Source organism: Peromyscus maniculatus, chromosome 13 (genome assembly GCF_049852395.1).
Source record: "Peromyscus maniculatus bairdii isolate BWxNUB_F1_BW_parent chromosome 13, HU_Pman_BW_mat_3.1, whole genome shotgun sequence".
NCBI lineage: Eukaryota > Metazoa > Chordata > Mammalia > Rodentia > Cricetidae > Peromyscus > Peromyscus maniculatus.
In genome coordinates this window covers 47,999,062-48,011,885 of record NC_134864.1, presented here as the reverse complement: position 1 = coordinate 48,011,885, position 12,824 = coordinate 47,999,062, and the positions used below count along the sequence as shown (strand labels likewise).

Here is a 12,824-nt window from a genome sequence, read left to right as displayed (position 1 = left end):
TGTTACTGCCAAATCTGTTACTGGTGTTGACTTTACTAAGACAATGTATAATGACTTAAGATACTGGAAATGAAAAAACCTCCTGGAGTAATACTAATTTTCAAGATTATTTTGCTTTAGATGAAAAAAAGAGACAAAGAAAGAAAGAAAGGAAGGAAGGAAGAAGGGAAATTATGTCTATCCCATCAGATTGTATTCTTCAAGTCCAAAATGAATACCTTTTCAACCTCCTGTACTTCATCTTTGGGATTTTCTTAAAGTTATTGATCCAAACTGTCAAATGTTCTAATATAATTCAATGTGCAGAATTCTTAGTTAAAACTCCAGTCCCTTGAAAGTTAATTAAATTAGAAATAAACACGTTTCCTACAATCTCAGCACTGGGGAGACAGAGGTAGATGGCTCTAGACTTCCAATGTGAGACCAGCCTGCGCTACATCGAGACACCTTAATATAAGAGAGAGGGGAGAGAGATCTCTGTTTTGTCACCTACTTATCCCTGTCTCTCCCAAATATACACATCTATGAGCTTGAAAGTCCAGTAGAACAAAAGAATGAAGCATGGTAGAGATCATCATAAAGGGGTCTTTCGAGATGGCTTATTGTTACAAACACTCACTGCTCTTACAGAAGACTGTTCCCAGCACCCATATGGCAGTTCACAACCGTCTATAACTCCAATTCCAGAGGATTCAACCCCATCTTCTGGCCTCTGTGGGCACTGCACACATGTTCTACACTTACATGTAGACAATACACCCATGCACATAAAATAAAAATCCCTTTTTATTAAAAAAAACATAATAAAAATCTATACAGCTCTCTACAATGCAATTTTATTTTGAAAATTCACTATAGAGTAGCAGGGTATTCATTTTGTGTGCCTAATTATGCTCTGATAATCTTAATTTTGTATTTATTTTCTTAGTATCTATGTGGATATGCTTGCAGTCTACAAAATATCAGGAAGAAATGTTCTCTTTTCCATTATACATTACAAGTAGTTTAATATAATAGGTCACTTAAAGATTAGAGTGACAGCATTAATGTAATGGGTCATTTTCATGATGAGGAGTTCATCTAACTGAAAAAAAGATGAGAGTCATTGATCTTCTAGAACGACCACCAAAAGTCACTAGTATTTTTGTTTGTTAGATTTAGGGCTTGGGTTTTGGGGTTCTGGGGTTTTGAGATAAGGTAATTGCATGTAGCCCAGATCAGCCTCAAATTCATGATCCTCATGTGTTAGTCTCCCTGTTTGGATTGCTAGCGTGTAACACCATACCTGGCCAAAGTTCCAAGTAATGTGTGTTTCTGTTCTACATATAGGAACCATATGGTGTGATTTGTGTAAGAACAATACCCACGCCAGGATTTGAATTTGGAAGGCTCTTTTGTACACAAATATTGAGAAAGGATCAGGGTACGGAGCACTTCCGAATTAGAAGTTAGGAGTTAGCATATCATCTCCATATCTTGTATCTTGATTCGCTGATTCTATCAAATTTTTAGAAATTGTATTTACTCAGACAAATTAAAAATCTCTTTAAGAAATCCTGTATTCTGACAGCTAAAACTGCTGTCAGAATTGCGGGAATTAAGAGGAACTATAAAATAGTTAGTAAATAGTTTGTGTGACATGCCTGCATGTCAGTGGCCCTCCCTCCACCTCCCTCCTTATATTTATTCTTTAAAGGAAATTTAAATTTGGAGACTAACTAGGGCCTCCCCTTGTTGAAGTCAAATACCAAAAGACCCCAGCAGGAAGCCTATACACAATGTAGGGATTATTGAATTAAAGCAAACTATACAGATATGCTAGAGGAATTTTAAATATATCATTGTAGTGGATGACATCATTTTCACTGCTTCTTGAAAGAAAAAAATAAACAGTGCTAGGATCTGAAAAGTCCTCCTAGGCAGTCCCACAATGAATAGAGCACACTGTAGGTAGCCATTGTCTTGATATAAGAACCCTCATAGCATAGGACTCCTTTTCAGAACTAATATAAGGCTTATGAGGATATTTTTCCCCTGAAAATTTCTTTACCAAAGAAAATTAAGGAGAGAGTAAACATTCAAACTAGAGTATTTTACGTCTGATGATACTTGTCAAATACTGTTATTTTTCAAGACACAAAGGATGATCTTATACTGTAAGATATTAAAGTCCAGTCAGGTAAGTCATCCACACAGAATGTGCCGGAGGTGGTGGAATTTAAAAGTGAGACCAGAAGCAAACAGCAGCATCAAGAGAAACAGCAGTAACAGATGTGGTAACGGTGTCATATAGGAAGTGCATGTGTAGAGCTCATTTTGTATTTACTGGACTGGAAGTTTCTCTCATGCTCTGTCCCTGAGAAGCTGTTTTCCTTCCCTCCTTGTAGTAATTTTCACACCAGGCAAGTATGTCGATCATACTGCAAAGTGAAGAGGTGCACAGGCAAAGGGGTTTGCTGATCATGACAGCCTGGGAGATAAAATGCAGAAGGACCCGCAAGAAAGCCAGTGGCTTACTTCTAGGACAGGAGGGATGGGCATGTCTGTATTGTGACAACTGAGAGAGAGACAGAGACAGAGACAGAGGAGAGACAGAGGGAGAGAGAGGGAGAGAGAGAGAGAGAGAGAGGGAGGGAGGGAGGGAGGGAGGGAGGGAGAAGAGAGAGAGAGTCAGTTTCCTTTCCTTTATACTAGGCAGCCTTTACCTTGATGTTCTGTGACGGTTGATCTAAAGATTCTATGTGTACACAGTAGATACTCAAAAGTACCTTGACGTCCCACAGAAAACGAGATGTGTGCTGCCCTCCCTTGTGCTTTGGTAGAGGCTGGTCTATGTTCATTCACGCACACTGTAGCTGGAGCCACATAATGCATTACTGCTACCCAAGTTTCTTTGGTTATTGAATTTGAGCCTCAAAAGCAAGAAGTTGTACGTTGCACTAGTCTCGTACCATAGCAGGACACCCAGGTATTGGAAAACACGTTCGTGTAAGTTTTAGCCGCTAACTTACTTGTTTCTTTTCCCCAGCAGCAAGTGGTGAATCAGCTCAGGCTCCCAGTGCTTTTAAACAGGCGAAGGACAAAGCCACTGTGAGTAAACCAAGTCTTCTCTTGTCCTTTACTTTTAGTATTTATTCAATGTCTTGCACAATGTAGGTATCAAGTAGACAAGTATATTTATTTTAAAGGTCCATTTTAGACTGCTTGCCACCCAGCATTATCTCTGGAGCATCCAGACCCAAAACTGACATCATCTAGAATGACCAATCATGGTGGTTGGTGAGGCTGCAGCCAGGCTTGCTCTCTGTTAGCAAGGTAAAATACAGAAAATTGCACAGTGAGTCGGGTGCCTGCAATGGGGAAGAACAGTTCACTGTTAGCCTTTATAATTAACATAATGTTTTACATTTTCGTTACAAAATAAGTCTAAATGGAACTATGGAGAGGAGCAGGAAGTAAAATTAAGTATAATTCGTTTCTCTGAAGATGGCTACAGTTACCATTTAAATTTTTAAAAAGTCTATTTTTTTCTCCAGTTTTATAGGTTTAGTAATCAAAAACAAAACACTGTGTATTGATTTTTAATTAAGTAGAAGCATTATTACAACCATTTTAATGGCAACATGACATTCCATTTTATTAATTCATCACAACATAATCAGTTTCCTGTTATCTGGCTTTCAAATTATACTTTCCACTGAATTATAATAATATTGCTATTGAGGTCTTTTGTGCCAGTTTCCTTAAAACAGTTTTCTCTCACTGAAATTATTGGTTAAAGACAGTATTGTATTTTAAAATCAGTGCTTCATATTGTCAGTCATATTGTTCTCTATTTGCTAAATTATGATAATAAGTATTGTTTAAATGTGGATCTATTAATAATTAACTATTTCATATGTGTGTCAATCCTTCCTACCTTTTTCTTTTTCAATTTTTATAACATCAACTGTGTTTTAAAAAGACAGAAACCAACATGAAATATTTTGCTCTTTTTATGATTGGAAGAAAAACAATTAAAGGTATACTAATGAAATCCTAAATTTATAATGAACAATTTGAAGGATTTCAATATGTAGATTATGAGATAATTTGGGGGGCCCCACAATCATACATGATATTTAAATCACAGTTCTTAGCTTAAACTTAGGGTCTTGGGTTGAGGATTTAGCTCAGTGGTAGAGCGCTTGCCTAACAAAAGAACTTACGGTCTTTATTTGATAACAGAAGAAATTCATTCTTTATATGAACACATATATAAATTAAACATATGCCTTAATAAATGGTAAGTAATAGAATCCATTTATTGCCTCAGTAAATATGGAGCTGTATTTTGAGTGCAATGTGATAGTGATATTTGGATCTCTATTGTCTATTTCTGATTTTTTAAAAAACTAGTGTGTTATCATGTCTGAATCCTGAACATTTTTAGCTATATGATCTTTTATCCCTATATCTTAATTTTCTAAATTTCCTGTGCAATAATTCAGTTGGGAAAATTAAGTATAGTAGTTTTATAAAACAGTATACTACCTAGATACAATAGTCATTTAGTATTTATTAAATAGGATTAATTATTAGTTGATATTATATTATTTTTAAAAATATAGAAAATTTCAGTCACAGATACAAAAAATAAATCTGAGAATTTCCTATTTAGGAAAAGTTTCAAGTGGACATTATCAGGAAAAACTTCAGGAAATTTTCAAGTTGCTTCAGGTCCAAGAAACTCATGGGACTGGCATTTAATACTTTGAACAGATGCTATGTACATTATTGCCATGAAGCTAACATTTGCCCTTCCAAATGTCATACATTTCATGTGTCTAAAGAAAGATTTACTCTATTGTTTCTGCTTTTGATTTATCATTTGTTCCCCCTCCTAACACCTAATGTACTTCTTTATAATTTCCTAAATCCCCAAATTCCCTCATACTTGATTTACTGCTGATAACGTAGTTCAACTCTAAGATTTTCATTGTTCTTCACTAGCAAGCTCACCAACCCCTTCCTTATTTTGGTTAAGGTTTGGGTGGCCGTTTGCTTCATATCATTGCTTGTCTTGTTCTTGTCTTAGAAACAATGTCGCCACTTCATTCTTCTTTCCTGGTTATATTTTTGAAATTCATGCTTCTCCAGTAAAAATCAATCAAGAAATAATGGCTTGTGCTAACCCAATTACACTTCCCACTCAAGGTGCTGGTACCACAGAGGAAGGAGAAAAAATGTGCATCTGTGTAAGCTTATGCCTCCGCAGAAGTGTCTGTGGAGTCAAAGCTTGGGATGAAAATCTCGGTTTCATCCTCTATTTTTATAACAGCCAAGTCAAAGAGATGATTTGAAGTAATCGGTTTGGCTTTGTCATGCCTGTCTACATTTCTAGCAGTGTCTTCCAGGAGACACGTGGCACACAGCACGGCCTCTGTCAGAGGTACCAATCTATACACTCTTCCTTGTGTGTTGTCTCCCCTGGATTTATCCTTACCTGTAAATTAGGTCCTGTGCATTTTTTATTGATAATCTCTTCAGTACTGATTGCCTTGTAGCATGCATGACATATTATATATGATTGTTCTGTATCCATAAAAGTCATTTAAGTCAACAAAATAGCTTGGCCAGTTTGTGTTTTCTAAGGTGACCTCATACAATAATTCTTAACATTTTGCTGAGTAAGTCATGCAGATAATCAAAAATAATAATAAATTTTCTTAATCTTCAAGGTAATATTTTTCCATGACTTGGAACAATAAACATTGTTCCAAGATTCTTAAAACATGTTCAAGTTATGGATGGTATTACCATCATAAAGGCTACACTTACTAAAGGAGCAAGGTGCCCATGACACTTTCTAATGACACCATAACTGGAGAACCTACAGATTGTTTGGGAACCTCAAACATAAAATCCACAAAGAATATTTTATCTGTGTCCTTGTTAAATACATACATATAACCTTGAGGTGATCCAGAATCTACTGTTTCCCCTCATCTTTTAATCCAGCTCATAGAAAGCTTTGCTTATCGCCATTATATTATTCCTATCTTAATACTGATTCTCTGCTCAATTTTCTAAGTTGGCAACACATCCCTGATGATTCACACTTCATGATATTAGAGACTTATTGTAATCTTAAGAGTAGGGTGATTTTACTCACAAAAATACTAGCAGTTTGTAATTTCCCAGTATTGGCTAGTGCACTGATTCTGTCATTTCCCATAAGGAACCACTCAAACAGCATATTTTTTTCCTGTCTTCATGAAGCCACAGATAAAGAAATAACTAACTTCTTTTCAAAGTGAATTCACTGAAAATAATGTAAATTATGAATGTATATCATATGCACGGCATGTATAGTGAAAGTTGCTTTAACAAACCCTGTATAGCTGACTCCTCGGAGTAACCCGTCTCTTTTTTCTGAACAATACACTTCAGAAGAGAATGGACTGTCATGTCTTTTCGAGGATTGTCATGTCTCTTTTTATAATCCACATTTCAGAACCAAAGTCTAGGTTGGCCTTCAGCCATGAGAGATTTTGACGCCAATCCGCATCATCCTAAAATAAATAAATTAATAATAATAATAATAATAATAATAATAATAATAATCTTACATGTTGCTGTTTTGCACAGTTGATGAAGGTGTTTCCACCTTGAGTCCTATCATTCACCTCTTTAGTTCAAGTTCTACTCCTTTGTCATGTAATTTTGTAACCATGTGACCACGTACAATGCTTTGGTCTCAGAATTACACAAATCCAGTCCCTCTGTGTCTAAACAATACTATTTGTTCCCCCATTCTTCTGCCTATCCATCCTTCGGCTGACTCACTGTTTAACAACTATCATTCATGTGCCTCCTGTGTGTGGAGCATAGACAGTGTGAGCATTTGAAAGGAAAGGAGCAAATAACATAGATGCCTGTTCTAGATCAGATACACACAGGATCTAATGCTTATTAGCACTCTTCGTGCATTGACATACAGCTGACATTTCTTAAATGAGTATTCTTGACTGAATTCCATCTGAAATTATGCTATTCAGTGAGCATACTTTGTCTCACATATTCATCTGTTATTAGTTACAGTCATTTATCATGTGTTTTATTAAAAGCAAATGCTTAAGTTCTTAGGTGTTTATGTATTTATAATTTTCCATTTGCTTTCCAGTTTCATTAATTGGGTACTTATTTTTGTTTTCTTTTATGGCTAGAATTTTACTATGTCAAAGATTCCCACTTGACAGGCTAGTACAAACTCCCCACGAGACAGCCCAGCCTACCCTAGCATGACTAAACCCGTTGCATGTTCTGACAGCTTTTTAATACAGCCTGCCTCCGCAGGCTCCACACACCACTTGCCTTGCTCAGAATCAGGGAACAAAGTAAGGGAGAAGGTCAATAAATGGTGAAGAAAGGAATAAAATCAAGGAGAACGTTATATGCCGTGATGCAGAAAAACCTATGAAAGGAAAAGATGTAAAATTAGGAAATCTTTGACAGTCTTAGCAGTAGATCATATTAATAACAAATACAACTGAAAAATTTCGATGGACCACTTCCATGTTAGAAAAGAAACACGAAAGTTTCCATTTTCTAGAGCCTATTCATTATTTCCTATTTATTATTTTATGAAATATCAACTAAAAACCAACAAAATAAAATGCATTCCACTGTGACATAATCTATATACAACATACGCAATAGATAATATGTAGTCTAATAACAGTAAACTGCCTTCAGTATGACACATAGACTCCCCATCAGACACATCAGGGTCCACTACTATCTCTGCCACAGGCAAACTCTGGGAATTTAAAAAAAAAAAAAAAAAGAAAGAAAAAAGAAAAAAAAAAGAAACGTTATTAAGCTCATTTCCTCAGCTTTAAATGTGCATAATACTTTGCAGTGAGAATGAAATTCTAACTTGATATGGTACACTTAAGAGTTCCTGTCAGATATCTAGGTGGTTATGTTCATGGGTGGAATGTTATACTGCAAAAACCTCCTTCCAGTCCATTCTGACTTAAAAAAAAAAAAAAAAAGTTAGGCTGATGGAGCTTTTGGCCCAATTAGCAATTTATAAAGTTAACATTCATAAGTTCATTCCATCTACATTTAGGTTTAAAAACTGAAATTCATTATTCATGTCCCATTGTGTCACTCCAGGATAATAGACTCTGATAGAACTGGAAAATGCGAATTCTAATGAAAGAGAAAGCTTTATTAGTATATGAAAGTTGGTGGTTTATAATAAAAGAATTTCTCTACCAGGAAAAATGGGCAGAACAGTGTAATCACTGCATAATTAAAATGAACCTAATTTCTTTGTTTTCCCTCATCAGGATGGAGTCACCAAGAGTCCAGAAAAGCGTTCTTCCCTCCCTAGACCTTCCTCCATCCTGCCTCCTCGCCGAGGTGTATCGGGAGACAGGGAAGAGAACTCATTCTCTCTGAACAGCTCCATCTCTTCAGCACGACGGACCACCAGTAAGCTGTCCTTGTTGGCTTCCCTTGAATCATTGTCTAATCCATCCATTGAAAGAAGAGTTTCCTTAAAGAAAACGAGCCTGTATTAAAAAGATATGATCTTTCATAGATAAGAATTAGAAAAATTCTAGATTGTAGATTGTTCCAAAATAACTTTGAGTCAAAACAAATGATGGAAGACATTGGAACAGATTGTCTCAGTGTCTACTGAATTTGAGATGGTCATTTTTAAAAGACTATTTTCTCTCTTGTTTCAAAGTTAAAAACAAAGAAATCAATAGATAAAATCACACGGTGAGTTGCTTTATACATCTATACAAGCTTAACTCTTACCAGAATTCCACATCTTAAATTTGAAATGGAAAAGCAGTCAAAACCAACCTACCATCCCAGGTTAGAGAGATATTTATTAGGCAGAGTCCTTCTTCAAAAGCCCGAGGCCCTGAATCTAACTCCCCAGCACTGGTGTAAAACTACGTACAGTGTTGGGCATCTGTAACCCCCGCCCTGAGTGGAGCAGGAGGGTCCCTGAGCTCAGTGGCCATGAACCTTAACAAATCTCTGAGCCCTGAGTTCAGCAAGAGACCCCGATTCAAAACATAATTGGTAAACGACAAAGGCACCTGATGTCAACCTTGGACTTCTGCACGCACCACACATTCCCAAGCAGACACCAAAGAGAAAAATGGGAATTCTGCTCAGTTTCTTAAGTATTTTTTATGTCAAATGACCTTTAAAACATGATGTGTTCTGTACAGTATCTTCAATTCTTTTTTACTCCTGGCCCATAATGGACTGATCAGCCATTATAGCAACCTGTGTGGTGTGTATAATGTTCCGGTCATTACACTGTGGTTTACATTGCTGCTGAGGCTATCTCGTAAATCCTGTATTAGAATGGTGTCCCACTTTCCCACTCAATGAAAATAGCTACCATTTTTTTAAGCACATATCAGATACAAAACTGTTAACACTTGCGTTAACAATTCTGATGGTTATTTGTTAGCAGCCCCAATTCACTGACAAAGAAACCAACCTAACAGAGAGGATAACGTATTGCATGCTGCACAGCGATTACCTGGATGGATTTGGTCTTCAGTCCATTGATAACTTCACAATTTGCCATAACACCTTAACATTGATTTGGAAGAAATCTTGTTAGAGAGATGTTCTATCAAACTATATGGAGACCCAGATCTCTGTAATTTGGGAACTAGTATGTAAGGATGGAAACTGTCACTGCTGTCACATTGTAGCTCATTTTAACTCAACATTTGCTTTCAAAAATTTTAATTAATCGCCCTATGCAAACTTCACTCTCACACATGATACTTCGCTGTTTTTTTCACAGTGAAAATGTTATTGCCGTTAGAACACTTGTGCCCAACACTATTTAATTTCATGGAATATTAGCATCCTTTGAAGTCTATGCTAAGAACACTTTGAAAACCTTAAAACTCTTTTACAATAGAGAAAAATAAACTGTTGGGAAAAGAACTAGCAGGAAGGACATATAAAAGTTCGTAATCTCCAGGGGAGCAACTTTAACTCCAAATATCTAGGGTTGGAATTGGATGCAAACAAGAACCCCAAGACAAAAACATCAAGTGCTGCCTGAAGGAACGTCTTAAATTATGCCTGTGTGTTGCTATGGAAACAAAATGGCACTTTCTACATAAATCCACTTCTTCGAGCCACCCTGCTCTTCCCTTTAAGAGGTGTCTGTATATAGACTGCTTTTTAAAAAATGTTCTGATCCAGTGCTTTGTGACTTCTTTGTTCACACGTCTGCTGAACTGTGTCACTTGATAGTGATTAAAACTGACGTGTTGACATCTACAAATATTGGGCCTCTTTTAGCTCTGTACAGCAATAGCAAAAGCATACATAGGCAATTAGAAAGGCAAGCATTTCGCCCTCCTCTGTCTGTCTGCCATCTCCTTAACTACATACAGGAATGTCCTGGCATGTATGCAACCTCTGAAAAGGTGTGAAGGAAACAATTCTATGCAGGAATCTCATGAACTCTGGGAGAAGGGAACATGTGTAATGCTGGATTCATTCAGTAGTTCACTTAACTCAAGGTATAATGAAAGCCTCTTACTAAATGTGTTAGTTTGGAATTATCTGTGCTCTCAATATAAACTGAGACATGAACATTGAAACCCACACAGGCTAAAACTATGGGAAACAATTACACAGTTGTGTATGATGTATACATCTGAGTCTCAGAATGGATGTGCTTGAAGAGAAGAATGAATGATCCATGCACCATTCAGGAGTCTTCCCACAAGCAGGGATCCACATACCTCAATAAACGAATGCTGTTTCTAGCTGCAGGTCATCCATGTGGCCCAATAACAGAAGAAAAGTTTCCAAGGATTCCCAGTAAGAACTATGAAACTAAATCGGAAAAAGTGCAAGTTTTAAATTTGTATATTAACATATATCCAAAAATATCACCAGCTTATGAACATAAAAAAAGGAGGATCTCACCTCTGAGCATTATTGTGGTCTTTCATAGAGTCCTGAACACATTTGACTTTATGACTACCATGCATGGGAAGAAGGATGAATTGAAGAGTTTTCTAACGCTGTGTTGTGTTTTTCCTCTTCCTCGTGTGTGTGTGTGTGTGTGTGTGTGTGTGTGTGTGTGTGTGTGTGTGTATGTTACCCGGTTGTTAACATAGGGTCAGAACCAATTCGCAGAGCAGGGAAGAGTGGCACCTCAACTCCTACCACCCCTGGATCCACCGCGATCACGCCTGGCACTCCCCCAAGCTACTCTTCACGTACCCCAGGCACTCCTGGCACCCCCAGCTATCCCAGGACCCCTCATACTCCAGGAACCCCCAAGTCTGCCATCTTGGTGCCCAGTGAGAAGAAAGTCGCCATCATCCGCACCCCTCCCAAGTCACCAGCTACTCCCAAGCAGCTACGGCTCATTAACCAACCACTGCCAGACCTGAAGAACGTCAAATCCAAAATCGGATCAACGGACAACATCAAATACCAGCCTAAAGGGGGTCAGGTAAGCACTCCGTGGCATCACATGCCTGCTATCAGAAATCCAGTCCCCTTCACCGTTAAGTGGCTTCTTGTGTGTTATAATCTGACAGTTTTGTGCACAGGAGATGGGGATGTTACAAGGCCACTGGCCACCATTCACTCCTCAGTCTGCATCTCTCGTCTGGAGAACCAAGCTTAGGAAATACATTGAAAACCAGTCAGTATGGCATTCCCTTCTGATCACTAATGGATACCAGTGGGCTTAACCATAGGCAAGAATCCGGTAGTTGATTTCTGAACAGGTCTCTGTAGGTTTCGGTATAATAAAATTAACTGGTATTACAGATTTGAGCTTTCTCTTTTGGATTTAGACCATGAGCTCACCTGACTCTAAACATTAGTGATTTCTATTTTAACTCCTTCATTTATGACTGATGATAACTTGTGATATGTTTTACCATTTCCTAATATTTAGTCCAGAATCACAATGTGGTTCACCAGGTGGCTGCCTGCCTGTTATTGCCTACATATTGAAAAGGGTGGGGATTTCGGTTGATACTAAACAGACAACTCTATACAATTCTAGTGAACAGAACTGTAGCCATGAAAGTTCTATTTAAGAATGGTACTGTTATGAAAAAAGCTCTCTTTCCCCCCAGCAGCAGGTCTAGAACAAACACTTATTTGCTTTCTAAGCAGAGGGCTCTGAGTTCTCTTCTGACCTGGCTCTTGCTTGGACAAATCATGGAAGAAAATGATACAAATACTGTTTAATATAGCTCAGACTATTACTATAGTATTGGATGGTTCAACTTCAAAAGGGTTTTTTTTTTTATTATTCTCAAAATACAAGGCAAAAGCCAATGTCTACCTCTGTCTGTGAACAAAACACAACGCTCCATTAGATCTCAGATCTCTCTGCATCCTACTGTTTTTCTGTCACTCCACCACTTGTGTCCTATAATTTCTGCCTCTGACTTCTGACATCCTTCCTGTCTGCCAAGAAAATGCTATCTTAGGAGGTTTCAGAGAAAGTTCTTGCTGAAATATGAAGTCTTCAAGCACTCCTGCCTACCATCGGTACCCCAATTCTTTGCTGATCCATCATTAGTTTTAACATTATGATTCTGTTCTAGGAAGGCCCAAGGGCTTAAGAAAGATCAGCTGATGAGCCAGGGATGGGGAGGGTGACAGGCCCCTTTAAGAACGGCTGTAATAGTGTGGTCACAGACAGATAACATTTCACAGAAGATGCTGTGAAAATATGAGGTGTAAGAAACTTTTAGAGCCAAAAATATAACCCAAATTCTAACCAATTTGATTTACAATAA

General features: G+C 37.5%; 1 protein-coding gene across 34 annotated transcripts in view; it reads left to right on the top strand.

The window, feature by feature from the left end:
- Map2 (microtubule associated protein 2) overlaps positions 1-12,824 on the top strand; it is a 280,850-nt gene that overhangs the window by 249,033 nt on the left and 18,993 nt on the right. For 21 of the 34 annotated variants that reach the window (XM_076550219.1, XM_076550221.1, XM_076550214.1 and 18 more), the window contains 3 exons: positions 3,029-3,090; positions 8,340-8,484; positions 11,175-11,515. In XM_076550219.1, coding sequence (XP_076406334.1) covers positions 3,029-3,090; positions 8,340-8,484; positions 11,175-11,515 — 548 coding nt within the window. The remainder of the gene's footprint in view (positions 1-3,028; positions 3,091-8,339; positions 8,485-11,174; positions 11,516-12,824) is intronic. The other 13 variants (XM_076550225.1, XM_076550212.1, XM_042260210.2 and 10 more) reach the window with 1 other exon arrangement.